This window comes from Coccomyxa subellipsoidea (assembly GCF_000258705.1).
Source record: "Coccomyxa subellipsoidea C-169, whole genome shotgun sequence".
Taxonomy (NCBI): Eukaryota; Viridiplantae; Chlorophyta; class Trebouxiophyceae; family Coccomyxaceae; genus Coccomyxa; species Coccomyxa subellipsoidea.
This window is the reverse complement of record NW_005178029.1, coordinates 1,425,952-1,451,880: the sequence shown is the minus strand read 5'-3', so window position 1 is coordinate 1,451,880 and position 25,929 is coordinate 1,425,952. Positions and strand designations below refer to the sequence as shown.

At 55.4% G+C, this 25,929-nt stretch overlaps 7 protein-coding genes across 7 annotated transcripts; 4 read left to right on the top strand and 3 right to left on the bottom strand.

Moving 5' to 3' along the window:
- Positions 1-118: 118 nt before the first annotated feature.
- On the top strand, positions 119-1,744 carry COCSUDRAFT_18161 (hypothetical protein; the record flags this gene model as incomplete). Its single annotated transcript, XM_005645419.1, has 5 exons — positions 119-423; positions 515-861; positions 1,002-1,204; positions 1,327-1,500; positions 1,610-1,744. The coding sequence occupies 5 exons, from the start codon at positions 119-121 to the stop codon at positions 1,742-1,744; spliced, it is 1,164 nt and encodes a 387-aa protein (XP_005645476.1).
- A 931-nt stretch (positions 1,745-2,675) lies between these two features.
- COCSUDRAFT_18071 (cleavage and polyadenylation specificity factor, 25 kDa subunit) lies at positions 2,676-3,739 on the top strand (the record flags this gene model as incomplete). The annotated part of the gene is made up of 4 exons (XM_005645418.1): positions 2,676-2,797; positions 2,888-3,027; positions 3,189-3,400; positions 3,542-3,739. 4 exons carry the CDS (start codon positions 2,676-2,678, stop codon positions 3,737-3,739), a joined length of 672 nt encoding a protein of 223 aa, XP_005645475.1.
- A 1,068-nt stretch (positions 3,740-4,807) lies between these two features.
- COCSUDRAFT_18052 (cyclin-like protein) lies at positions 4,808-8,357 on the bottom strand (the record flags this gene model as incomplete). Its single annotated transcript, XM_005645417.1, has 9 exons — positions 4,808-4,951; positions 5,342-5,569; positions 6,224-6,375; positions 6,656-6,880; positions 7,066-7,250; positions 7,418-7,578; positions 7,761-7,922; positions 8,029-8,197; positions 8,293-8,357. 9 exons carry the CDS (start codon positions 8,355-8,357, stop codon positions 4,808-4,810), a joined length of 1,491 nt encoding a protein of 496 aa, XP_005645474.1.
- A 589-nt stretch (positions 8,358-8,946) lies between these two features.
- On the bottom strand, positions 8,947-13,914 carry COCSUDRAFT_54281 (long-chain acyl-CoA synthetase 7). The gene is made up of 11 exons (XM_005645416.1): positions 13,749-13,914; positions 13,560-13,665; positions 13,301-13,469; positions 13,012-13,199; positions 12,447-12,702; positions 12,071-12,167; positions 11,478-11,734; positions 10,854-11,107; positions 10,462-10,632; positions 9,916-10,179; positions 8,947-9,633 (listed from the first exon to the last, which is right to left on the bottom strand). Exons 1-11 carry the CDS (start codon positions 13,817-13,819, stop codon positions 9,469-9,471), a joined length of 1,998 nt encoding a protein of 665 aa, XP_005645473.1. The 5' UTR covers positions 13,820-13,914; the 3' UTR covers positions 8,947-9,468.
- A 776-nt stretch (positions 13,915-14,690) lies between these two features.
- On the top strand, positions 14,691-18,841 carry COCSUDRAFT_67309 (subtilisin-like protein; the record flags this gene model as incomplete). The annotated part of the gene is made up of 10 exons (XM_005645415.1): positions 14,691-14,828; positions 14,937-15,152; positions 15,289-15,352; positions 15,480-15,614; positions 16,104-16,307; positions 16,651-16,778; positions 17,027-17,176; positions 17,477-17,704; positions 18,098-18,277; positions 18,602-18,841. The coding sequence occupies 10 exons, from the start codon at positions 14,691-14,693 to the stop codon at positions 18,839-18,841; spliced, it is 1,683 nt and encodes a 560-aa protein (XP_005645472.1).
- Positions 18,842-19,296: 455 nt separating this feature from the next.
- COCSUDRAFT_54280 (hypothetical protein) lies at positions 19,297-20,700 on the top strand. Its single transcript, XM_005645414.1, has 4 exons — positions 19,297-19,308; positions 19,576-19,708; positions 19,879-20,001; positions 20,234-20,700. The coding sequence occupies exons 2-4, from the start codon at positions 19,589-19,591 to the stop codon at positions 20,366-20,368; spliced, it is 378 nt and encodes a 125-aa protein (XP_005645471.1). The 5' UTR covers positions 19,297-19,308; positions 19,576-19,588; the 3' UTR covers positions 20,369-20,700.
- A 365-nt stretch (positions 20,701-21,065) lies between these two features.
- COCSUDRAFT_43798 (MFS general substrate transporter) lies at positions 21,066-25,848 on the bottom strand (the record flags this gene model as incomplete). The annotated part of the gene is made up of 14 exons (XM_005645413.1): positions 21,066-21,187; positions 21,516-21,647; positions 22,166-22,339; positions 22,654-22,837; positions 23,031-23,102; positions 23,294-23,449; positions 23,653-23,802; positions 23,885-24,057; positions 24,181-24,366; positions 24,403-24,633; positions 24,907-25,017; positions 25,133-25,169; positions 25,283-25,590; positions 25,674-25,848. 14 exons carry the CDS (start codon positions 25,846-25,848, stop codon positions 21,066-21,068), a joined length of 2,211 nt encoding a protein of 736 aa, XP_005645470.1.
- Between the last annotated feature and the right edge of the window lie 81 nt (positions 25,849-25,929).

Genomic DNA, 25,929 nt, shown 5'->3' with positions numbered 1-25,929 from the left:
AAGCTGCAAAGGTGATATCTTCAATGCATGCCGGGCACATCAGTGCATTCTGTGATTGCTGCAACGTTTGATACTGAGGCCAGCTTTCCATGCACAGGCCGATGCACCAGGAGCGTTTATGACCTTCACAAGGCTGTTCAACAAGAAGTACTCCAACGAGGAGGAGGCTGCTTTGCGCCTGAACATCTTCAAGACGAACGTTGATTACATCACGTCTGTCAACTCAGCACAACAGTCATACCAGGCAAGTAAACACTTCAGTGAAAACACACAGCAAACTGCTTTGAGCAGCTTATTTCTCTCACAGCTCGCTCACACTGATCTTCTGCCACAGCTGGGCCTCAACGAGTTCGCTGACCAAACGTGGGAGGAGTTTAGCTCAACGCACCTCGGATTGAACGCTGGTGAAGATGGCAGCTTCAGGTGTGCACTCCAAACAAGATCTACAACACAAGTCAATAGCTTTGCTGAGCCTCTCATTTTTCCTTTCCTTCAACGAGCTGCTTTCCCACAGGTCTTCCGCGAACACGGGTTTCCGCCATGCTGATGTGACACCCGCCAACAGCATCAACTGGGTCGAGGCCGGTGCTGTGACGCCAGTCAAGAACCAGGCTTTCTGCGGCTCCTGCTGGGCTTTCTCCACCACAGGCTCTGTGGAGGGAGCCAACTTCCTGGCGACCGGAGACCTGGTGTCCCTGTCTGAGCAGCAGCTGGTGGACTGCGACACAAAAAAGGACCAGGGGTGCGGCGGCGGTCTCATGGACTACGCATTTGACTACATCATCAAGAACGGCGGTCTTGACACCGAGGAGGACTACAGCTACTGGAGTGTGGGCGGCTTTTGCAACAAGCTGCGCGAAGGTCGCATCCCCTGCTTTTCCCAACCTTCGAGCCAAAGCTCACTCGTTTCAGTGGACCCATGCTTGCAGTGCTGGCATACTCCACGTCCCATGCTGCATGTCATCCTTGCAAGTATGAAGCTGTGATTGTTCTGTGGGCAGAGCGCACTGTTGTGTCCATCGATGGCTATGAAGATGTGCCTGTCAACGACGAGGTGGCGCTGGCCAAGGCAGTCTCAAAGCAGCCGGTCTCTGTTGCCATCTGCGCCAGCGAGGCCATGCAGTTCTACTCCTCCGGTGTTATTGCTGCCAAGGGGTCCTGCATCGGCCTCAACCACGGAGTCCTTGCTGCTGGCTATGACGTGGTGAGCATGCTCTTCAACTCCATTTGATTGCCATGGTTTGATCGCCTTCCTATCAATTGGCACAAGTCTGCAAGTTTGGGAGAAGTGTTTCATGGCCTGAGGATGACTTATGCTGGCTGCAGGATGAGTCAGGCAAGCCATACTGGCTGGTGAAGAACAGCTGGGGCGGCACCTGGGGCATGCAAGGCTACATGAAGCTGGAGAAGGACTCGTCTGTGAAGGAGGGTGCCTGTGGCATTGCCATGGCTGCTAGCTACCCCGTCAAGTCCTCACCCAACCCCAAGCATGTCCCCGAGGTGCGAATCTGACTGCTGACAATGCAGAAATTGGAAGCGGCAGCCGCCCACTTGGACAAGATATCTTTCATGCATCATACTCTCTGATCATGATGTGATGTTGGGGCAGGTGTGCGGCTACTTTGGCTGGTCGGAGTGCGAGTACGGATCCAAGTGCTCATGCAACTTTGACCTGCTGGGCATCTTCTGCCTGCAGTGGGGCTGCCAGACCTCTACAGGCATCTCGGCGCCCCAGATGGCCTAAGGATCCAAGATTGTGATCGGGTCATAGCTGTAGCAATATGGTGTATTTAATTCATGACACTCTGCTGAGCGACCTGTACACTAACACAAATGATGTATCTATGGTCCAAGACAGTACCAGTTCCTTGTACTAAATTGCATGTGTTGAGTTTCTATGTCTACTGGACATGCTATACCGTGGCCTTTTAAGTTAATCTTGGGGATGTGTCAAAATGCCCATGCTATACGGCCCAAGACTTGCCGTCCACATATCAACTACAATTTTGGCATTGACTGCCCCACTGTAACATATAAAGAAGAAAAATATTTGAGAAGAGCAGCACGTGAGCATGCCATTGGCAACCATCACGAAAGTGCTGCAGTCATGCAAGAGACATGCGCAACCATATTGGTCATGAAAGTGCCTCAGGCATGGTGCGCACGCCTGGCAAGCCTGGCATCCTATGGGTCTGGTCGGCCGCCGCCGGGACTGAAATATCTGCATGCAGTCCAGGCCTGCGCCTCAGGACAGCATGGCCGGGGGTCCTTACATACAGGGCAATTGTGCTCAATGGGTGCAGTGAAGCACAATTTGCCTGATAATTCACAGAGATCGCAAAAGTTCCTTGTCCTTGAGCATCATGATGACTCAGCTGAGTGGGTCCAGCAGGGCAAACTGCAGAGCAACATTTATTCAAGAGGTCACCGACAACAGATACCGTCCATAGATCGGAACACAAAATTGCAATTTGGTAGATCTGAATCCTTGTGTACGCCTGAACGCAACAAGAAACACTCCAACAGCAAATCAGCAAAAGTTTGCATTGTTTGATCAGACTCCCTTGGTGTGAAAAAGAGCGCTGGGAAATGGCAAATATAATGAGTGTGTACCTCAAGATGATGTGAGATGCTCTTGTCCTGCTGCTTTGTGGCGAGGCGTTTTGGGTGTTTAGATGGCCGGCATTCAGAATGCGATCACCATTTATCCTGTAGCAAATTATAATTTTGGTTCGAAAGCAGCAAAGACCGAAAAGGATACGAACGTACAGGCACGCTTGAGCCGTTGGGAGGAAAAGTGAGTGCTGCAGACTGGACATGACTGCCTACCAGGGAACTCTGCCAAGCCTATACCCCTTCTTACGCAGCAAACGCCTACTGGCTGCAGGTACAAAAAGGAGGGGGTGCGCAGATCTGTAGATGCAGTTCTATTAGTGTGGGAGCACAATCATCCGCATGTATTGCTCCTCCAGCTTGGAACCTCCTTCTTCAAGCTGCCGGGCGGCCGCCTGCGGCCTGGGGAGGATGGTGCGCAGCAGCTTCTTATTTTTGTTCATAATGTACAGTTGGCATGAGCCATATCTGGTGAATACATCAGACGCTTGACGTTGCTGCATGCATGCTTAGTGAGCTTGATGAGCTACTTGGAACGGAAAGATTGTGACCAACAGTGGTCATGTGGACTGCAGAGAAAATGGGGCTCAGACGGAAGCTGGAGAATAACCTTTCACCGGAAGCTGCCTCCCTGGCGCACCCATGGGACATTGGACAGTGCATTGCCACATACTGGCGACCCAATTTTGACATGACCCTCTACCCGTACTTGCCTGCGCACATAACGAGGCCCAAGGAAGTGAAGAAGCTGTATCTGATCTCGCTGCCAGAGAAATGCTACCTTGCGGTGCGTTGACAGCTTCCTCACAGATAGCTCTGGAGCATCCCAACCTTCAAATTTCTTTTGGCTCAAGACCCCTTGGATCTTTACTTTGCTGTAATGTAAGAAGATTTTGCAAGAAGGTAAACTCGCACAGTACTGCTGCAGGTTCCAAGGAATGCCAAGCTTATTGCTGTGCCCCTCTTTGAGCTCTACGAGAACACCGCGCGATTTGGGATGGTGATATCTGCGCTTCCTCACATCCTCAGCCGTTTCAAATTGACATTGGCAGGCTCCCCTCTTGCAATTCTGCAGCCTGAGACTCCCAGTGGAGGGCCGGAAGGGGAGCAGCAACAGAGTGGATAGATAGGAAAACATTGCATGAAATGGCGAACTGAGATGCACATGCAGCAGAGGCGCCATGGTAATTACGGTAACTTATAAAGGAGGATGGTAGCACAGAATCTAGTCTACAGATCGAGGGAACCATATGTGTATGACTGGTTAGCACAGCTTTTTGCCTAATGCTCGAGAACTGGAGGATCTGTATGTACACATAATTAACAATGAAGTGCCTTGAAGGCACTTGGCACTCTACTGCCTGTCCCAGCTACACAGTATGACCATGCCTGATGAACAGACTTGCTGCATTTGTCTCTTAAGAGCTAGCTTGCGGTGGCTTAATCTGAAACGCAGTGATTTGTAACAGTGGAAGTAAGATAATCTATCAATTCTATCTATTTGTCTAGGAAGTACAGAAGCAATCATCTAAATCAAGATTCGTTGCAATCGTTTGGTGCAAGCAGACGTTGCATAAGCAGGCTGTAGACATCTACAAAACCCACAGCACAGATCTGGCAACTTGAAACATCCATTATTGTCCAGCAGAAAATTCATATACATAATGCATACCCCAGAGCAGCATCCCCTCATACAGCGCTCAGCATCCCACGCATGCAGATATATTGGGCTGTCATAGGTCTGCAAAGCGGACTCGGCGCTTCCTGGGGGAGGCTGGCCGGAAGGAGTCCCTGAGGCCACCCACGGTCCTGGCCTCGCTCCTCCCGGGGCCAAGGCTCCTGAGCGCCGACACCTTGTCGTAGCTGCTGCGCGTCTTCTTCGCTGCCGCCTCCTCGCCAGCCCCCTCCCTGATACCAGTCAGCACCACACATCAGATGCTGGACCTCAACACGTCCAAGACACTCAATTTCACACCAGTATTCCTCTGGCCTTAACTACCCATTAACCTGTAGTTGAGGCGCCCTATTATAGCATGCATGGCAGATGTATGCAAAGGGCAAGCCTGGCTTGGCCAAAGCGGCATCACAGTCTTACGAGTCACATCTGCAACTGCGCACACCCTGCGCTCATCATGCGAGATGTGAAAACAGCAGGACAGAAGGCAGTCAATAGCGAGGACAGGGGAATTGGATCTCACTGCTCGCCACGGGAGGTTTCGCTGAAGAGATTGGCGAGCGCGTTGTAGTTGATCTTGGAGGACAGCTTCTTGGCGTCCAGCATCCGCCGCGTGGCCTCCTCCGGAGTCTCTGCAGGCTCCAACATGTCTTCTGGACGCGCCTGTGCCAATCACAAACGCCAAACACTGAGCCCACCAAACAGTGCACGAGATGGCCCATGAGCTCGCAGGAATTGCACATATGCGTGAGGAAAGGATGAGAGTAGAGGCTGGAGCACCTTGGTTTTGCTGCCGAGGGGGCGGCCCCTGGCGCGCTTGCGAGCCGGCTCGCCGTCTGCCTGCTCACCCGCCTGCTCCGCGTCCTCACCGGCCACCGCGCTAGCCGCCGCTGCCTGCACACATCCCTCCCACATTCCTGCCAACTCTTCATGCACCAAGTCTTCCCAATCTGAGGGTCTCAAGACAGAGCAACACAGGAGAGAGAGGGGTTCAAACGTGACAACACATATCCAGAGGGGCGACAGGCATGCCTGTAGATAGGGAGGGGTCACCTTGGCGGCGGCGGATTCGAGGGCGGCGGCTTTGGCGGATTGGCAATCGAGGAACTCCCGGTTGAGCTCGGTCCAGATGAGTTCCTTGAGTTTGGCCTCCTCCGGCGTGTGCAGGTACAGCGACGCCTCGTCATCCTCCAGCTCCGACAGCTCCTCGTCCGCCACGTCATCCGCCACGTCAGCCGCCGGCGCGGCAGGAACGCCCCCGGCCGCCCCGTCGAGCTCTGCCTGATCTGGCACCGCCACCACCGCAAGCCTGTCCGCAGCTGCGCCTGATGCTGGCTGCTCCTGGGGTGTTGCCACCGCTTCAGCCCCTGCGCCTGCAATAACCAGGTTTCTCAGCGCCCTCCCCCAGTCGATGGGCAACCAAGGACAGCATTCCCGGACCTGTCAGCGTGAGCAACTGGACTGTGCTGCAGATTATTGCTGAGCATTGATGAGCCTGACATGGAGTTGGGACGGACCTCCTCGCCTTGCCGGCTTCGCTCTCGTCCGCCGACTTCTCTGCTGGCTGCCGGCTCCGCCAGATGTCTCTGGCTCCTCCACTGTGCTGGCCAGCTGGAGAGCCTGTGCCACCCCCAGTAAGCCTCATCACCTTGATGTAGGCCCGATGATTGACAACAGGACAGATTGGGGCATTTTCGCAAAGTGACAGCGTGCTGAACGCACCCTAGTGTACTTCCCCATGCCGTCCTGCTGCAGCACTGCCTCCAGCTGCATCTCAATGTCCTGCTCCTCTTCCTCCTGCTCCAGGCCCGGCAGCGCCGGCAGATCCTCCTCCTGATTTCTCCTCTTCCTCTGCAGCGAGGATAGCCAAATCAGCCCAGGACACTGGCACCCATAACAAAACATCCCAACAATTGGCAGCATAGCTGTGTGCACGGGGCAGTGCATGAGAGCTACCTTCTTGGGGGCGAGGCCGGCCGTGAAGGCGGGCGGGTCGGCGCCGGCGCTAGTCCCCCCCGTGACCTCCAAGAATTCCTCGTAGCACACCTTGCACATGCCGTGCGCAAAGTGCTGCGCCGCTCCGGCAGCTGCACGGCGCCCAGCCGCTTCAACAAGCATGCAAGCAATGCTGTGACCTTGAGAGTAGAAGACAGTGTGCCTTATCTGGAGCTCATGGAGCCGCTGGCAATTTAGTTTGCCTCAACATGGCAAGGTGCACCGCTATGCTGTTGTGAGGCACGCTCAGGTGTTGGCAGCAAGCAACTCGTGCTGTCACCTCGAGGCTGTCAGACAATGTGCTGTATTTGCTAATCGCGGGGCTGTGACTGCTAGTAAGATAATTTATCTTGTAAGTGCCGTGAGGCGCACTGAGGTGTTGGCAGCCGCCCTTGGTGTGTGCGGGGGCGGGGGCGCCGATGGTGTTGAGCTGCAGCTCCTTCCTGTGCTGGGCCTCCAGGGCTCGGCCCTCGTCCTCAAACTCCTCTATGGTCAGGTCGCCGCTCGTGGTCAGCGCAAACTCCTTCACGCGCTTCGCCAGAGTCGCCTCGCCCACGTGCACTATGTTCACCACGTCCCTCTTGCTCTTCTCCACGCCTGCACCCGCAGTCATTTTCCGCTCTTGATTTGCCATTCTTGGTTACTATTCCTCCATATCTTGACAAGTGACCTTGCAATACAGCAGGGCCCCAATGCTCGCCCTGTGGCAACACAGGTGATCTAACAAAGCAACAGTGTGGGTCTGTTATGTGTGCAAAGAACGAAGGGTGTGTGGGGCGGACCGTGGATGTGGGCTGCAATGAAGAGGGCGGCGCCACAGATGCCGGAGGGCCGTCGGCCGGTCTGCATCCAGTCGCGCTTCATGCTGGCCACCAGCCGCAGCGCTGTGTTGGTCACCGCATGGAACTTGTCGTTCACGCACAGCCTGTTGGCAAAACGGTGCAGGTACAGGCTGGGGTCCACTGGCCTGCAACCGCCGCCCAAAACCTCTAGGGATGGCCTCTTTGCACAGCTACATCTCACAAAACCAGCATGGGGCGACCATCACATTCCTGATGGAGTGCCTAATTGTTTGGCATATATAAGAAGGGGAATGGTGCACACGAAACAAGGCAGTTGGTGGGGTTGGCGCACCGCTGGAACATGGGGTGCTCCTCAAGGCGGAGCAGCTTGCAGAGGTGCAGGAAGACGGCGCCCAGGGTGAACACATTGACCTGGAGCGCGTCTGAGAAGTCGATCAGCATGAAAGGCTTGGAGTCCTGGCGGCACACTATGTACAGGCACGCCGCCGCCACCTGCGCGCATCACTCACCCATCACCAAACTGATCGCTGAATTCCTGTGCCAGGAAAGGCGCCATTGCAACAACAAATTCTCAAAGGCATATCAGGCAAAGCACCTTGCACTTGGCAAGAAGAGCATGCTACGATGATATCAGGGCATGCGGCAGTGGAGGACAGGCAGAGGGAGGCAATCACCAGTTGTGTCCGCCGACCGCGGGTGAAGTTGCGGCTGAGGGCCAGCTTGTAGAGGCGCGAGGCGGCCTCCACAGTGTCGTCCCGAGGGGCAATGCGCAGCCGATCCACCAGCTGAGTCACCTCGCTCCTCCCCTTGTTCAGCGACTTTTCGTGCGAGTCCAGCTGCAAGGGCAATACTGAGCGGTCAGGTGGAAGCCCAAGGCTGCTGCATTGCAGGACTGCTGAAAAGGAGCAATAGATGTGCAGGCGAAGGAAGGAACACACGCACCTGATACCCATAACCTCGGCCACCAGAAATCCTGGCCAAGCCACGAGAGGCTGCTGCATCGGAGAGGAACTGCCCGTCTGCAGTGCTGACGCCTCCAGCACCCTTCGTGAAGGTGACTTCGGTAGAGAAGCCACCCTCGTCCAGCACAGCACCACAAGTTGTGCAACACCTGGACAAGGACACAAAAATGAGAAACGGCATGCAGGAGGGTACAGCTAAGGGATATAAGTGAGGAGCATCAGAAACAGGAGGAAGAGAACTTACTGGTACCCATTCGCGTCATCATTTTCGACTTCCACCTCTTGCTTGCAGTGACCACAGTACGCCATGGCCCTGTCCATGCCTGCTACGGCGGAAGGCTCCCCTTTTCAAGTATCGGATCTCGATCTGAATCTCATTTTATATTTGTGTGCTCAAGCCCTTCGCTGAGACAGAACGTGAGCTGACTATCAGCGCACAATTACCTTTGAGAACGATTTTGTGAGATGCCTGAACGAACTGCAGCTTCGCACTACAGTACAAGGCACAAAGTGATGATTTACGAGCACTGAGGGTTATTCGAATGGTTGCCAGAGATTTCCTGTGCAACACCAACACCATTCCTGCAGGTTGCAGCCCGTGTCTACAGCGGCGGTTCTGGTGCTGCTGACCCCAGTAGTAAGGCATGCAGCCTAGCCTAGACTAGGACTAGGACAGGAAGGCAATGTGTACATGCTGCTACAAAAAGCCTGAGATGCCATGACCAGGGCTTTACAACACTGTGATTTTCGTGTGCTGTGACTCAGATCTAAATCTGGCAGTTACCACTGGCCGGGCCATGGTATGCACCGCCGCGGTCTTGCATGCATGTATTACTGATGGGCCATTAGTACATGCCACAGTATGCGGTAAGAGGCGACGCTTGCAATGTCATCTCCTGCTTGAAAAGTTTCTTCATGAAAGTCCTAGCCTAGGTAGCTACAGCACATGCCTCTTGGGTCAAGTGCACATCACGAGCTCGAGTTCACGGCCTAAGCAAGCACTTACAGAATTCTGCAGAGAGGGCAATATTGTAAAACGAGCTAGAGTTGCTATAAAGCAGCCTGCTGAGCGTGCAAGATCTCACAGCTGTACACAATCAGATCCATGATTTCAGGGCCACAGAACCTCGCTCAGTGTCAAGGAAGTATCGTACAATTCAAACAAGCACAGTAGCTGCTGCGGACAGAGACACACAGGTGATGTCACCAGGATTGGGCCATTCGCGAAAAAGACAAATTCACCAGGTATCGACACCAAGTGAAAGGGGCTAACAACTAAAATTTGTACATTGTGCATGTGATCCTAATCCTAGGCCCCACCTTCGTCCAAGAGGACTGTCTTCTGAGCTTCAACGATTGTTGACAAACCCACTACTCCTAGACCACTACAACAGAACTCTCCTAATCCTAACCAAAAAATTCAACCCTCAAAGGCCTGATGGGAAGAGGCTGCCGTTTTCGCGTACATCCTTTCAATGGCTTCCTGGAAGGCAGCCTTGGCCTGCGGCCGCTTCAGCTTGAACGTGGGCGTGAGCAAGTTGTTCTCAACGCTGAACTGCTCTGCCACCAGCGTTATTGCAGCCACCTGCACAGTCCAGGCCTGCTGCTGTCAGCCTTGCACCACATCACATCCAGCAACACCCTCCATGCACGATGTCAAGAAGCACGCCTGATTTTCCAATTGTGATGAGAGCTTGATCCCACGCATGCACCGGGAACAGATTGAAACCTCTCCACTTCCTGGCCTGTACAGTCCTGAAAGCAACCAATACATAAACTTGCATTGGGAAGGGCATGCACAGCGCGCCTGCCGACCCCCAAGCAAGCAACAAACAACCCCGCACTGCAAGGGCAAGAGAATGCGTGCCTGCTCGAAGCCGCGCAGCTTGGAGGTGCGGCCCTCCTCCAGGATGGAGTTGAAGACGGCGGTGGTGATGGTGGGGTCGGCGACCAGGCGGTTGAGGTCCTGCGGCAGGCCCCGCGCGGCCGCCCAGGGCAGCAGTGTGTCCGGGTCGGGCACTATCACGGCCACCAGGTGCGCCTGCAGGCTGTCCCCATATACGAATGCTTGCGCCACAAACGGCGAGCGCATGTACACGTTCTCTATCTTCTCCGGCGCTATGTACTCCCCCTGCGCCCCAGCCAGCCAGCCGGTATCACAGCCTGCCTTACATGGACTCATTGTCACTCACTGGGGCAGCCGTTCCAGCACCTGGGTCTCCCCAACACCTGGGCTGCTAGGTTCCATTGACATGTCGAGCCACATGGCAGGCGTGGTTCCAGACCTGACTTCTGCACTCCTTGCCATACATTTCACTTGCAAAGAAAAGGGAATGTGGGCACGGAGAGATCAAGGCAAAGCAAAGGGGCGAAAGGAAAAATGGGTGACGCGAAACTTGAGGGCAGGGCAGACCTGGGCGAGCTTGAAGATGTTCTTCTTGCGGTCGATGATCTTGAGGCGGCCGCCTGGCAGCCAGAGGCCGATGTCGCCCGTGTGCAGCCAGCCGTCCGCGTCCAGGATCTCCCGCGTCTGCGCCTCGTCCTTGTAGTACCCCTGGAACACCGTTGGCCCACGCACGCAGATCTGCGCCCACATCAGCAGTTCTCACCCTCAGCACCTCACTGTGCACTTCCGACCCGAGTGATCCCACAACTGCCTGCCTTGCTCGCAAGCTCCCTTTGATTCTTGTGGAATCACAAGAATTTCAGGAGATCAGCAAGGGGCAGGCTGGGGCAAGGCACAGCCCCCTGCCTGGGGTCTGTGGAATCATCTGTGCTCTGCTGGCGTGCAGAATAAGAGCTCACCTCTCCGCGGGGGCAGGGCCGGTCTCCGTTGGTGTAGCCCATCTCGGGGATGTCTTCCAGCTTGACCTCGCAGCAGGGCAGCGGCCCGCCCACGTGGCCGGACGAGGTGTCCTCGGGCAGCGTCATGGAAATGGTGCACGCCGTCTCAGTCATGCCGTAGCCCTCAATCACCGTCGCCCCGAAGCAGATGCGCATGAAGTCGATCACCTCCGCGCTGATCGGCGACGCCCCCGTCGTCATTATCCTCACCTCACCTGCACGCAAGCACACACTCTTCCTTTCAAAATTGAATGCTTGTCAGTGCACACACTCCTAAAATAGGCAGAGTGTTATCTCAGGGACATACTTTCCCTTTCAATTCTTCTCACAGCACAATCCAGAAGCTATCTTCTCATGCCAACCTCAGCAGTACCTCTAATGACACATCCAAGGGAGTGATTGCTCTGATGCGGAACATCAAGACACATCAAGAATTTCAGTCCTGCCTCAATACTCCCCACTGCACACCAAGTCTCTGACTTCCCCCTGCTCTTCTCATCAGTGCTTGTTGTGACACTTTCTTCAACAAGCTATTCTACTCTCATGCAACGGGATCACTTTGGAAGCAGGGGGGCGGTGACTGACCACCCAGGCGAGCCTTGATTTTGGAGAAGACGAGGCGGTCCCAGAAGGGCCCAAAGCGGCCGCCGGAGAGGTCGCCCGCCTGCAGGGCGGCCTTCTTGGAGGCGTAGGCGGCCGCGAAGAGGCGGCGCGCGACGGGGTTGCCCGCGCGGATGGTGCCCATGACGCGGTCGTAGATGCGGTTCCACAGCCGCGGCACGCTCGTGAATATCGTCGGTCGCAGCTCCAGCACGTCCTCCAGCAGCTCTGCCACATCCCCTCTGCACGGCGTGCACAACCCCACGCTCAGCTCCCCAGGGGACTAAATCTATATCAATCAGACTAGAGCCGGGCCTACCTTTGCTTCCCTGCCTTTCTCACCAGGTGGCTTCATATCTATGGCCCTTCTGGGCTCTGGGTTTGCCATCTGATGACATAAAGATTATTATTCGTATTATTTAGCAGGTCAAGCTGGCACCTTAGGGTCCACTGAAACACAGATCAACAATAGGAGTCCCTTGGGCTTCCCAAAACGAGCAGCAAGAGATGCGACTTGCATGACAGGCACACAAGTGGCTGATGTCATGGGCTGCAGGCACATGGGTTGTGCGAGGCACCTGTAGAAGCCGATGGAGACGCCGCCGTGAGTGACGCCCACGAGGGTGACGCGCTCGTAGATGTGCGCCAGCGGCAGGTACGAGATGTGCCGGTCGCCTGGCCAGGCCACACAACAGCAAGTCAGCTCCTGCCAACCATCTTCAATGAATGAAAGCAAAAGCAGAGGGCAAGCGTCACTTAAATCTGCTTTGCACACATGAACCGGTGGCACACCTTAAGAAAACAAACTCTCCTGGACAACACATCACTTAGCCCCCAGCTTTGTGTCGCGATGCTAGCATGTTATGCCTAGATAGGCCTGAGAATCAGCTGCGATATTGCATGGGGCAGCTCTGTAACTGCTCCCTGAGCTCAAAACTATGAAGCGGCGCGCACCGGGCTGGGCGTTGAGGAGGCTGTTGGATCCGGCGGCGTCGGCGATGAGGTTGGCGTGCGACAGGATGGCGCCCTTGGGGATGCCCGTAGTGCCGCTGGTGTAGCACAGCGTCGCCGTGTCGGCCGGCTGTGGCAAGATGTGCGCGCGCGGATGCTCCCGGCCAGCCGCCGCCACCGCCTCCAGCGTGACCACGCGCGCCTTAAGCCCCGGCGCCACCCGCGGCAGCCGCTGCCCCTTCCTCAGCCCAAACACCACCTGCGACGCCGCACAGATCAGCACCTTTGAGCACTCAGCAAAGTCCTGTGGGTTCGTGATCCACATAGGGCAAAATTTTATGGCAACAGGGCTGGGAACAAAACACCATCTGTATGCCAGCAGATTCATCACAATGAAAGGATATGCCCCTCGGCCACCATGAGCGCCTCAGCGCTCTGCCTGCAGCGACTGAAAGCCCCGGTGGCCTTATCGTTTACAGAATGAACTTTGCACGGCATCAGGATTTGCATGACAATGTTGGAGAGCCAATAGGAATGGAGGGTGGAGGGCTGTATGAGGAAGGCGCACCACAAGGGAGATGGAGGGGCAGGCTTGCTGGTTCTGCAGCAGGATGGGCAGCAGCGCGACGGAGCACGCCACAGCGCGCAGCTCCGCGTGGTTGCTGATGTAGCGTACCGCGTCCGGCCCCAGCGTGTCATACAGCGGCACCGTCACGATGGAGTACGACACGCAGGCCGCCTCCACAAGCACCCAGTCTGCCGCAGCAATGACTCAGCATCAGTCGATAAGTGATTTGTCAGCAGCTTCCTGCTGCAAGCGCTTGGTACATTAGATGGGAAATGACACCGCGGCGTACCTCTGCAGTTGACGGAGTAGAGCCCCATGGTGCATCCGCTGCTGAGGCCAAAGTGCAGCAGCCCAGAGCCGATGTCTGTGCGCGCCTTGGCCACCTCTGAGTATGTCATCCAGTGGTAGGGGCCCGCCTTGCCCTTCTCGTCTACCATCCTCTGCCCGAGATAGGGCACCTGCACCGTAGACAGGGGGTGAGTCAGAGGGGCGCGCCTTTGGGTGTTTGCTGGGGAGTGGAAAGGGCAAGTGCAATCAACGGGTCTCACCTTTGGGAAGGTCGCAAAGCTGTGCTCATAATTGTCATGCAGCGTCCTGATGTGATCATCTGGAGGTGGAAAGCTATCCACGAGCTGCTCTGGGGATGTAGCCGACCTGTACAGGACAGGATCCAGGACTTAGTACAACTGTTACAGAATGAAACACAAGGCATATAAGAAGCTCGCTCACTGCATTACCTGTGCACTAGCCATGGCCCAGTTGATGTCAGGCGCTCTGGCAAAGCCACGCTGTATTGGAGAGAGTCCATTCGTGATATCTTCCCCTAGCCCTCGACTTTGCTAAACGCTTGATTAAGCTTTGTCAGATTCCATGGCCCAAAAAAACAATCTTAAAATTTCACACTACCATCTATGCTTCTGATTGAAATTTGGTCTTGGAAAAGCACGACTGAGCTGGACGGATCGCCTCGTGAACTGCTGACGAGGACCTTTAGGGTTTTCGGAAGGATAACCAACTTGCAAGGGATATATCGGGAGGGGAGTGGGTATCTAGAGCGTCTGTCCAAGACACAAGCGAGTCCCCACACCCTACTCCCAAAGAAGAGGGAATATTCAAGAGTTTCAGAACGGCATAAAGAAACAAAACGCAGTCTGTTGGCTTGTGCGGAAGTCAGCTTTGCGTAAGGGCACTTTTCGTTGCTCTATATGTCAAGATGACCAGAAAAACGCTGGCACCTTGCACGGGGATCGCACTGTTTTGTAGTACAAATTGGGGCGATCTGTGACATGCATATCAAATTCGGCATCGTCTTCCTGTTTGCATCACTTACGTTCGCCATCGGCAGCCCCTCGCAGTACGTTTCCGGCCAACAGAAAGAACCGAAAGTTTGGGCGACCCAGTGCTAGTCAGATGGCAAGATCGCATGGATGTGCAGGTCACTAGAAGATTCAGACATTTCGGGCCAGAGGCAGCAAAACTATTCCTCGAATCATCACTGGCAGTTTGGGCATTCCCCAGAGCACCGTCGTCGTCGTCTTGCTCAAACTTCTACAGACACCGCACCGTGCGTACCAGAGCAACTAAATCAACTTTTGACTCAATAATAGTTGTTTGCCGCGCCACAAGAGAGGCATCAAACACGCCTGCTTACACATCCTGGAGTAAGGCAGAGGTGCTGAATGGCTCACCTGACTGCCAGGTTCTTGGTGGAGGTGGTGAAGACAGACTCGATTGACACGCTGTGCGCACAGCTGCAAGATGAGGGAACAAGCTGCATGCACAAGTACTACAGGGTCTTCACCGGCTTTGCTGCCAAGGTAAGGCACAGCTTGTGCCCCGTGGCCGGACTGCCGTGCTACAATTGACAGTTTTGTTTGCAGCACTGAGGAACAGTATTATTGACTCACCACTGGTGGCTGTGTCAGCTTTCAGCTGGCCAGCAGCAGACCTTAGGGCAGAATCCGAGCGTCAAAGCACTGCACCCAGACGTACCAGTCTCCACCCAGCAGATCCCAACACTTCAGAAGCAGAAGAATGCGCCATGGCACCTGGACCGCATTGACCAGCAGAACCTGCCTCTGGATGGACTCTATGACTACACTCTGGACGGCTCCGGCATCAATGTGTATGTTCTCGACACGGTCAGTGGGCGCGTCTCCTTTCCTTCATCGGTTGCAGTGGCATTTGATGAGATTATCGTTGCCATTCTCCTGCAGCAACTCTTGGGTGTGGGAAAACTGTCCGAGGGTGGTGATAGAGCTGGAAATTGTTGCACAGGGAATCCGCAAGGACCACGTGGAATTCCAGTACAACGCCGCAAACAAAGCGCTGGGGCTCACAGGTGATGGTTACTCCTGATCAGCACTTCTCATTTGTATAGTGTCTTTTGTCAGAATCGAGGGCAGCTGGACGCACAGTCAGGCTGTCCAGCTTCAGAGTGAGTTCTGAAGAGAGCTCGTCTCCTGCAGGCAGCCGGGCTGTGCATGGACACTCGGTGTACAGCGATGACAACTCGGATGACTGCTTTGGGCATGGCACCCACGTGGCCGGCATTGTGGGCGGCCTGACGTTCGGCGTGGCCAAGAATGCCACCCTCCACGCAGGTGCCAGGAAAACACCTCATTCGCCCCAAGCAAGCCAATCAATCTGTCTTGAGAATTTTTGTGGCATTGTCAGGAACACTGGCAAGTGGAATGGGGTTGCAAAAGTTGAGTTGTATTGATCAGAAGGGTGCATAAGATCTGCCAAAGATTGTGTGGTGTCCAGTGTGTAAGTGCTGCCATCTGCAGTGTTTCTGATAAGAAATGGCTTCCTCCTTCCAATGTTTTGCTGGTATGCAATTCTTCAGACAGCATGAGGGTTGGTGTTGGTCAAAACAGAGCTGAGTAATTTTGATGTCATGCTGGGCTCACTCTGAGGATCAGAGCAGGCATCATCGAATCAGCCCTGCATTGGCTGATCTCATCCATGCCTGCCTGCCTGCCTGCCTGCCTGCCTGCCTGCCTGCCTGGCTTCTTGGATCTGACTGAATGATTGACTCCCTCACTCAGAGTAAGAGAAAAATGAATGACTGGCCGGCTGTGGCGGCGCAGTGCGGTGCATATCGTGCGACGGGTCGGGGCAGGCGTCGGCGGTGGTGGCGGCGCTAGATTGGCTGGCCGCCAACGTGCGCCTGCCCGCCGTCGCCAGCATGTCCCTCGGCGCTGGGCAGCCCGACAGCGTCCTCGACGCTGCCACGTCCACGATCCTCTCAATGGGAGTCACCGTCGTCACCGCCGCCGGCAACTACAACAACGGTGCAATTTCCCCCAAAGCCCCTCTTCACAAAGCATCTTTGATGCAAGCAAGCATGGTCAGGCGCCCTTGAGCAGCCCTGGGCGAGGAGCACTGAACACCTCTGCACTCTGTGGACCCTAAGGTCTCCTGTTTTGCCCTGACTGCCTGAGCTTCTAAGCTTTATTATTTATTCATCTGAGCACAGCATGCCTGCTCCTGGGCAGTTCTGATGCCGAAGTGACACTGGAGCCCGAGCCTGAAATTGTCAACCCCATGGGAGTCGTCAGTTTGTTACAAAGCATGTCACCTGCCTGGAGAGTCATCCTCATGTCGTGCTTTGAGAAGTCGTGTTTTGCGACGCAGATGCGTGCGGCATAAGCCCGGCAAAGGTGCCAGGGGCGATAACGGTGGCGGCCACAGATTCCGCGGATGCGCGGTGGGACTACAGCAACTACGGGTCCTGTGTGGATGTCTATGCGCCAGGAGTGCAGGTGCTTCACCCTAAAACCTGTTGCACAAATCAAGCCCCTGCATGCACAACTCGCAAAGGCTGGTTGACTTGATTTAGGATGATGTAGGGATCACGCCAGAGCGAGTGCGCGAGATAAGAGGAGGGGCTGTCTTTGCTGTTTTGCAAAGGATGCATCTCAGCTGAAGGGGACAAGATCCCATGCACGGGTTTCCTCTAATTTCTTGCCATCATGGTCGCGCTGAGGATTTCTAAGTGGGGGCATTGCAGGTTCGCAGCGCCATGTTCTACACTAAAACTGCCAACATCACCGCGTCGGGCACATCCATGGCCTGCCCGGTCGTCTCTGGCATCTCCGCCCTCTACCTGCAGGCCAACCCCGCCGCCGTCCCCGCTGAGGCGCGACCCCACCCCATCACAGTGCTTCAGCCAATTCCTACCGCTGCTCTCTTCCCTGCGTTGCAGTGCTGTCAACGAGCTGCACGTTGGCACTGAAGCTCACTGTTTTGAGTGACTCCCCTCAACGCCACCTGCAAATGGCAGTCAATGTTGTCGCTCCCTCCACTTCATCTGAGAGCTCTCAAGGCGTGCTGCATGTTGCAATCTATATCGGCACTACCTCTTCTGTGACTGGAAGCCTTAAGCGCAGGGCTGCTTTGGGTGTATGACCGGGCATCAGTAGCGGGCTGACACTGGGAAGGTTGGCTGCTGGTCTCGCAGGTGCAGGCATTCATCCGGGGCAATGCAGTGGCGAGCGTGGTGCAGGATGCGCTGGAGGGCACTGGGACGCCCAACCTGCTGGTGCAGACCGACCTGACGCAGGTGCCCACGATCACAATCGCGCCCGACCCGCTGCCGCCGGCCGTGCTGTACGAGGGCTCCTTCGCGGCCACCTTAAACCAAACGCTCACCCTCGGCAACGCCGCCAACACCACCGTCAACTACACCGTGCGGACCCCCTGCATTGCTCTTGCTATGTCGGAATCGTTAGTTAGGTACATACAGTGCTTTCGTCACACAAGACATCTGAGCAGCACCACCGTCGATGACACTGTGCGGCAGTTGCAGAGCCCTGCCGGTGGTGTATGTGGGAATCACTAGGCATGGTGTGTACTTGTTATGGCACACCAGACATCTGAGCAGCCCTTGTTGGCTAGAGTTGCTGAGAAATGAGCTTCAGTAGCCCAAACCAGGACAACCAGGGGAAGTTTGGCACAGATGTGATGATGCTCTTTCTGTCTCTGCGCAAAGATTTGCAGCAAATCAGCATGCTACCTTGCAGGGCTCTTTAATCTGACTTTGTCAGGCAGGCAGTCTGAAAGAATCGATTACTGGGTGCAGGTGACTGTGACGCCCCTGGGAGTGATTGGAGGCTGGCTGTCGGCTGTGCCTGCAGCGGGGTACGTCCTGCCCAACAGCAGCAGTGGCATCCTACTCGCGTACGATGTCAGCCAGAATGAGTTCCAGGGCAAGTACCAGGCCGAGGTCCTCCTCACCACCACTGCCCGCCCGGTCGCCAAGGTGCTTTCTTTTCTTCCCCGCCATGCTGATTTTACTAAAGTGCAGAGGTTGTGATTCTTATTGCTGAGATTCGTGCTGCACGGAAGCCTGGCTGGTGTCCATAGAAGCCCAAGCACCCTTATCATAGCTAGGAGCTGCACCTGCAAGCTGTGAATGAATGAATGTTTCTGGGTCGCCTGGACTTGCTATCCAGCAATGTGAGCAACTGTTCTCCGGTGAAGTCACCTGTTTATTCTCCATCCTATAAAACCACCTGTCATATTGCATTATTAGGGCTCCTGGGACAATGTGCCACTCCTGAGTGTTGTGCTGGTTTCCCTGCAGGTGCTGACAGCGACGGCGTATGTGTTCTGCGCGGACCTGCAGAGCGTGCCGGCGGGCGGCGCGCACTCGGTCAGCTTCATAAACTTTGCACTGGTGCAGGACACACGGCCGGCCACCTCCGACTGGCCATCCATCGCCCCGGAAGGTCCCCACGTCTACGCCCGCATCGCCATCAGGCGCGCTCCCTTTATCCCACCTGCCTCTGTGCTTGCAGGAGCACTGCGGCGCAAGAAGGACTGAAGAAGTGCAGTGCGGCTTGGGTCATCAAATGCAGACATGCCGCGACCAGGGTCAGTGCAGCCAGGCACGAGAATGGTCTTGGGAAGCACAGCTGAAATCAAACATCATGAGAAATCGTAAGCAAACCAGCGACTTCCCTCTTCTCACTAGCACAGGCTGGGACGTGACTGTGAATATGTGAGGCACTGATTAGCCGATATGCCCCACGATAGGTTCTCGCATCCGGTGGGCGATCTGGCGGTTGCGGCGCTGGCAGTGAACGAGGGCGCTGGTAGCGTGGAGAAGGTGGTGTCGCAGGGTCCGCGCGGCAGCATGTGCAGCGACTTCCTGGTGTACGCCAAGGTGCCCTTCTCGCCCTGGGACAGCGCCACGACCACGCTCTGCCTCTCCCTCGCCGGCGACCGCGCGCCCGACGTCTTCGGCACTGCCTTCCCCGACGCAAAAAACTGCACCACCCTCGACCACAGGCGCGCCTGTCACCCCTCCGATGTGCTGCATGCGCACAGGTTTTGCCTCCGATTCTGCACACGCAATACAAATGTGGTAGAAATTTGGGAGGCTCATCACAGCCATGCAGCGGCCGTGGCAGAGCTGTTTCCATTATTAGAGCTTGATTGCAGTGGGCCAATCTTTGAGCAACGGCAGGTTCTGCTGAGTAAATGTGGGGCAGCCGCCAGCACAGGTGAGATGTGACTTGGTGGTTCAGTTACGTGAAAGTGGCGATGGGTGCGCAGGCCGGTGGGGCGCATGTATGCTCCGTACGTGGCGGTCAGCAGCGAGGGCGGTGCGCTCACCAGTCAGCAGGCGATAGCGCTCGTCATTGTCTGGGCCGAGCCCATTACGGGCCTGGCCACCAGCCAATTCAAGGTGTGTCAGACAAGACCCTCAAACTGCTGTCATACTACTATCTTACCTCGTTCTCCCTGGTATATTGATGCTTTTGGCCCAATCAAAGCAGACACCTGCTTTCCCTGCGTCCCAAAGTTGCAATAAACCTTTTGATGGCATTGAATGTGTAATGGACTGTGATGTGGAAGGTGAGCGGGCCGGCCACTGCCAGCGTGGCTGCTCTGAAGCTTCTGCGCGGGACGTCCTCCTACTACCACCTTCTTGTCAACCTTCCCGCTGACTACACCGGCTCCGTCAGCATCACTTTCACCGTGAGCATCCCACTTGCAAATGTGCTTTCAGGCAAACGCCATTCGGCAAGTTCAAGACCTGCCGACGTGGCTCCTGTGAGTATTGTTAGAGTTGCATGCTTCTGCCTGGGCTGCTTTCAGCTGCACACCATGACTTGCCACATTGGCACAAGAATGAGCTGCTCTTGGCAGCAATAATGTACTAGAGCCTGACAATTCGCGAGGGAATGAGATGCAATTTGGAAACGCACAGGGACAAGTGAAGGATGCGTCAGGCAATGTGAATATCCCGCTCCAAGCACTGCAGTTCACCAAGACAACAGACTCGCTCCTGGAGCCGACATCTTTCAGGATATTGAAGTCTCCCGGTCTGCTGGCGCTCACATGACACAAGCCTGGATATGCCAGCTGCCTTTATGACATGAAGGAGGATAATCGCTTTCAGTGAACGGGCAGCTGCAGCACGCATCAAACAGTCGGGCAAGCTTGATGCCCAGGCGGGCAACGGCCCATCCTGATGATGTTGATGTTGATGTCAACATCAACTTTGATGCTGTGCCTACTCGCTATTGAATCAGCCTTTGCCTTTAGGCTCAAGAGAGTGTTTGGCAGTGCCTGGAATGTCTAAGGTACAGCCATGCATGTAATCATTCGAGGCCTGTGATCATGAACTTGTTGCAACATTCTGAATTGGATTTAGCTAAGATCTATAGATTGTACTAAGCTAAGAGCAGACTTGAGCTTTTCTAGCATTTGTACAAGAGTCTGCACAATTCTGCCCATCTACTCTGATGCAGGAGGCCAGGAATTACATACAGTGAGGCAGATGCATTTCTCAAGGTCTTTTCGACTTGATGCTGTACAAACATTGAATGGAAGAACACAAAGAGTGGGCAGGGACCACCTACACATAGGAATATGCTTCCACCTCCAAAGTAGGACTCAGGCCTAACCATCAGCCAGCCATTCCTTTTGCACCTGTGGTTGCCACTTGCCAGTGTCGACAGTCACAGAGTCAAAGCATTCACAGCTTGACAAAGCCTGACGTCGCCCGTTTACAACCATTATTCACATGGAGCCAGGCCTCAAAGTTCGATGAACTTGACATAGGAGTAGGACGCCGTGGAGAACTTGTGTCTGACTTGCTCAAAGGCGTTGCTGAGCCAGGAGCGCCGGCTGCTCGCCGCTGGAGGGGTGTCGTCTCCAGCTGCACAGATCAACCAGCCTTTCAGTGATGCACATTTGAGCTAAATCTGCCATGAACATGAAACGGCATCTTTAATAAGCCCAATAGTACAGAGCCTGAAGCTGCGGGGGTCCAGTGGGTTGTAGCCTGCCCAAATCCAAACCAAAACGTAGAAATTCTGGCTTGGGGATTCAGAGCGACAGCAACCTCACTGGTACATGAAGAATAGAGACTTAGGAGTGTATCATACTGTGATCACACAAGAATTGACGTCGGTCACTGCAGGAAGTTGAAAAGTGCGACTTCTGCCCGTATGTGCGAGCTGTTTTGCAGAACGGAAGTGTTCTACCTTGAGTGGCGCCTGCATCAGCACCCCTGCCATCCAGCTGCAGCGCCTTGCCTGCCAGCTTGGCTTGCACCTCCGTCAGGCTCAGCCCCTTGGTCTCTGGAAGGTTCAGGTGCACATACAGCGTGCCAAACCCTGCGCATATAAGTTGAGCTCAGTCACCACCATTTCTCGTGCTGGGCTGCATGCACAGCACAGCGCCCCTGCACAGGATTGCAGCTGAATGCGTCATACATTGACGGCCAGATCGCATGGCTGCAGTCCAACCTGGCATTCTTCACTGCCGACTACAACATTGTCTTGGTGCGTGCATGCATGCAAATACAATTATTAGCGCTACCAGATTACTTGTTTACACTTTACACATTTACACTACTACCAGAACATTGAGCGGAAACACTCTCGGTCACTTTATCTGCCTTGGGAAATCTGTGGGCCTGGGAGCATATCAGTGAGCGCTACAAAAACTTCTGGGTCATGCTACCATGCATACAACATCTCAAATGCGGCTTACAAATGATTACCTTGTGATTACTTCCATATTACATGGATTCTTGGCCTCCAAGATCTGGTGGCTGCACAAACTGCAGAATAGAGAGATGGTACAAAAGTGCAGAAACATGTGCTGGTGCACTGCATGACAGTGGGATCACCTGCAATGGCGGCGAAGACGAGGAAGGCGCCGGACTGCAGCCAGGAGTACAGCGAGAGGAACACAAAATTGGCAGCGGCCCCAGCCGCAAACAGGACGGCCATGGCAGCCGAGGAGGCAGACGCCTTAATGCTCATGGAGAACATCTCCGAGCACAGCACCCAAAACACCGCCGCTGCATGCAACACAAACACCGTCATCCCACAGACATGCCAGTCTTCCTTTTCCATCCAAATCAGTGGAGCACCTGAGGAAGTTTGCCCAATCATGTTATGGCCTGCCCAAATCTGGATTGAGCTGCAAAATCAAGGGCCGGGAAATTTTTCAAGTTGAATCAACAGAAAACTTGCAGTAGATGAAGAGTAGGGACCAAAATCTTCAAGGGAGTGCCTACATGTGGACCACTCTACTTTTCTTGAAGCATGCACAACAAGGGCAATCCAAAAGGGGGAGAACAAAAAACAGGGGAGGTGGAGGGCGTGGGTGCACCGTAGGAGGCGCTGAAGGCGAAGAGGAAGGAGCACATGGCGACGAGGATGAATGCGCTGCTGCGCAGGTGGTTGGCCAACGCCATGAGCAGCAGCGCCGCCGCGCATCCAGCCCCGCCCCACACCATCAGCGGCCGCCGACCCGCGCTGTCCACATACAGCAGTGACACCACTACCCCTGCCACCTGACCACAGCCTGACACCTCACCTCTCGTAATCATCTGTCAGGTCGATCTCATTTTACTGGTTTCCAAGGGCAGATACAACCTGCCGATCTCCTCTGTAAGGTCCATCCTATATTTACTGCTTCTTGAGGGCAGATTTTTGGACAGTGTGTTGGAAAAAGAAGTCAGGGACCTTGGGGGCTGAGCGCCGCACCTTGGAGGCCGGGATGCAGGCGGAGAGAGCTGTCGCCATGCCGTGCCCCTGCACTCCCACCCGCTCCAGCACCTGCGCGCACATGTAAACGCTGCTGTGAGCCCTCAAGACATCGACAGACAGCCTCAGCAGCAGCGAAGGGAAGAGAGGGGCTGGCTGGGCATGTGGTAGAGCAGACACTGATGGGCTGGCAGTGCTTGGCGCACCATAACCTGACACGCACTACTTGGTATTGTGCCGTGCTGAAAGGGGGCTCCGACCACCTGGGGGGCGTAGTTGACGATGGCGGTGCTCGCCATGCCCTGGTCGAGGAAGGCGATGACTAATGCCAGCCGCACTGCGCGCCGCTCGGGGCCGCGTAGCACCGCCCACACGTCCATCACCACCTCCTTCTGCGTCCTCCAGTACCCCGCCAGATCCTGTGCAGCCTTATCATTCACCGCCGGGAGCATCGCCATCCATCCTTTGCTGTAGACTTCATCCTGAGTCTGGGAACTAGGACCCGCTGCAACACCATTTCTGGTATAGGCTGTTCATGGCAATGCGGTCTTGCTTGCATGAATCTCCCTGTCATGTCGGGCGCGTGGTGGGATCAGACTGCAGGCGGTCAAGGGAACTATACCAGGGCATCGGCCAGGTGCCGCGCGGCTTCCCCAGCAGAGGCCAGGGCCTTGTGCAGCGCGCCAGAGCGTTGTTGCGACGCAGGCGCGTCTGAGTCTGTAAAGCTGGCGTCGTCATCCTTCCACGACCGCGTCCTTATTGGCGACAGACCCTGGATCAGCAGCCAGCACAATCATGGCATGATGACAGCAATTGAGATTGCTGCAATAAATTAGCCCGCCAGTGCTGCACACCATAGACTTGATTGGCATTTGTCCTATGCAAGATGGACGTGCCTGTGGGACAGTGCTGAGCAGCCTATAGAGCTTTGGCTCGATAGAGCCCTCCTGCATGTCCTCTGCCAGCCCTACGCCAGCTTCATCAACTCCCGCTTGAGCCTCCTCCGCAGAGCCCCCTCTATCTACATCTGCATCAGCACACCTACACATCACCGGCTGCGTCTTCCCAACACTTGCATTAAATATGGGCTTGGAAGCCTCCAAGCCAGCAAGTCCAGGGGCCGGCAGCTGCTCCCAAAGCTGCCACACACCTGCGTCTGTGGTGCCCGCCGATGCCACTGCTGCTCTGCCGTCACTGTCATCCCGTGCATCCAGTGTGGCCTGCTGTGCCGCCTCCTGCTCCCTGCCAGTCGGACCTCCACTCTCAGGCTCGCCAGCACCCGCAGGCCCTGCACTGCCATTCTGCTCCGCCTCTCCATCCCTCGTGTCGTGCCCGCCTGCCGATGCATCTCCGCCCTCTGAGCGGCTCGTACCCACAGACCCCTGCCCCTTGGGCCAAGCCACGCTATCGGCCGGGAGCCGGTCTCCCGCGGGGTGACCTCCGCCAGCAGCATGCAGCAAGAGGCGCTCCTCATCGCCCCTGCTTTCAGACCGCCTGCCTACATCCTTCCCGGCCGCCTGCCGCGCCGCTGTCCGCTCCTGCTTTGCCGCCTTTTCCTTCTCCACGTTGCTCCACAGCTCCATCAGCTCCTGCTCCACCTCGTCTGTCCCCACACCAAACACCTCCGCCTCACTCACACTTAGCAGGTCGTCTCTTGTGCACCCCTGCCTTGATGGCATCTTACAGGATACAGGGCTCATCTGGCTCACCCAGGGTCCAGGAACATCCACACTGCAGCCAGCCACAAAGCTCACAGAGAACAGGTAATCATAATGGCACACAATTCTGGTCCCTTGCGCTGGCTGATGAGATACATTTTCACCCTCATGAAAGTAGTTCCTGGTCCTTTGGCAGGAACACTGGGTGTTCTGCTCACCGTTCTGGAGCCCCACGCTCAGGTAGATCTTGTGGATGACAGCGAGTGCTTCGTCCAGCCGCCCGGACACCACCAGCCAGCGCGGGGACTCCGGCAGCACATACAGCCCAGCTGTATAGCGCAGGCAGCAGCACTCGTTAGGTACCCGTACTGCTGCACAGGATGACATTTGCAGACACAAGCAAGTGCATGCATGAGCCAAGAATGAAGAAAGATGCGTGCGCACCAGCCAGGACCAGGCCCAGGACACTTGGCGAGCCGACCTGGCCAAGTGCACACAATATCTCACATGGTCACAGCCACAGCCAGAAGAAAAGGCCAAGAGGCAGGAACTCTGGGAATTATTGGCAATACAGTGGTCGAGGGAGAGACGCACCATCCACCTCCAATTGTGGGGCAAGTGGCCGAAAGCCACGTCCATGGCAACGCTGGCCAGCATGCCAAAGCACAGCAGGATTTCATAGCTCTCCACGATGCGGCCTCGCAGGTGCGCGGGCGCTATCTCTCCCAAATAGGCCGGTGCCACCACTGCTGACATGCCAATCCCCACTCCCACCAGGAACCGGCCAATCAAGAGGATGCTGGCGTGAGAGGCAAAAGCCATGCAGACTGGGCCCACCACGTAGAAGAAGCTGTCCAGTGCAATAGCCTTTCGCCGGCCATAGTGCAGCATGAGGGCACCACCTGTAGGAAGGAGGCTTCTTCGTCCTTCAGACTGATGTGATTGGTGTTGCAAAAAAATGGACCGCAGTTGCTTGATGGCTCACCTAGGAAGGTCCCCAACACTGCTCCAACTTTTGCAGCTCCCACAATGGCCTCTTCCATGATCTCAGATGTGTTGAAATCATCTCGAATGTAACTGAGGGCACCACTTATTAGTCCAAGATCATATCCGTAAAGAAAACCGCCGAACGCTGCAAATAACACGACGACGACCAACATGCCAACATCAATCCCTTTCAATCATCGAAGCTGTTGGGTAGAAATGTGACAATTCACGCCGGTGTTCCTTCACTAGAAAGA

Excerpts from the sequence above, each read along its gene's own strand:
- COCSUDRAFT_54280 (XM_005645414.1), top strand. The coding sequence starts at position 19,589 with ATGTATGCTCCGTACGTGGCGGTCAGCAGCGAGGGCGGTGCGCTCACC. Across the intron at positions 19,709-19,878 it reads TGGCCACCAGCCAATTCAAG|GTGAGCGGGCCGGCCACTGC; the intron begins GTGTGTCAGACA and ends GTGATGTGGAAG. Across the intron at positions 20,002-20,233 it reads CCGTCAGCATCACTTTCACC|GGACAAGTGAAGGATGCGTC; the intron begins GTGAGCATCCCA and ends GGAAACGCACAG.
- COCSUDRAFT_54281 (XM_005645416.1), bottom strand. The coding sequence starts at position 13,819 with ATGGACTCTCTCCAATACAGCGTGGCTTTGCCAGAGCGCCTGACATCA. Across the intron at positions 12,168-12,446 it reads CCTCCTCAACGCCCAGCCCG|GCGACCGGCACATCTCGTAC; the intron begins GTGCGCGCCGCT and ends TGGCCTGGCCAG. Across the intron at positions 10,180-10,461 it reads ACATCTTCAAGCTCGCCCAG|GGGGAGTACATAGCGCCGGA; the intron begins GTCTGCCCTGCC and ends GCTGGGGCGCAG.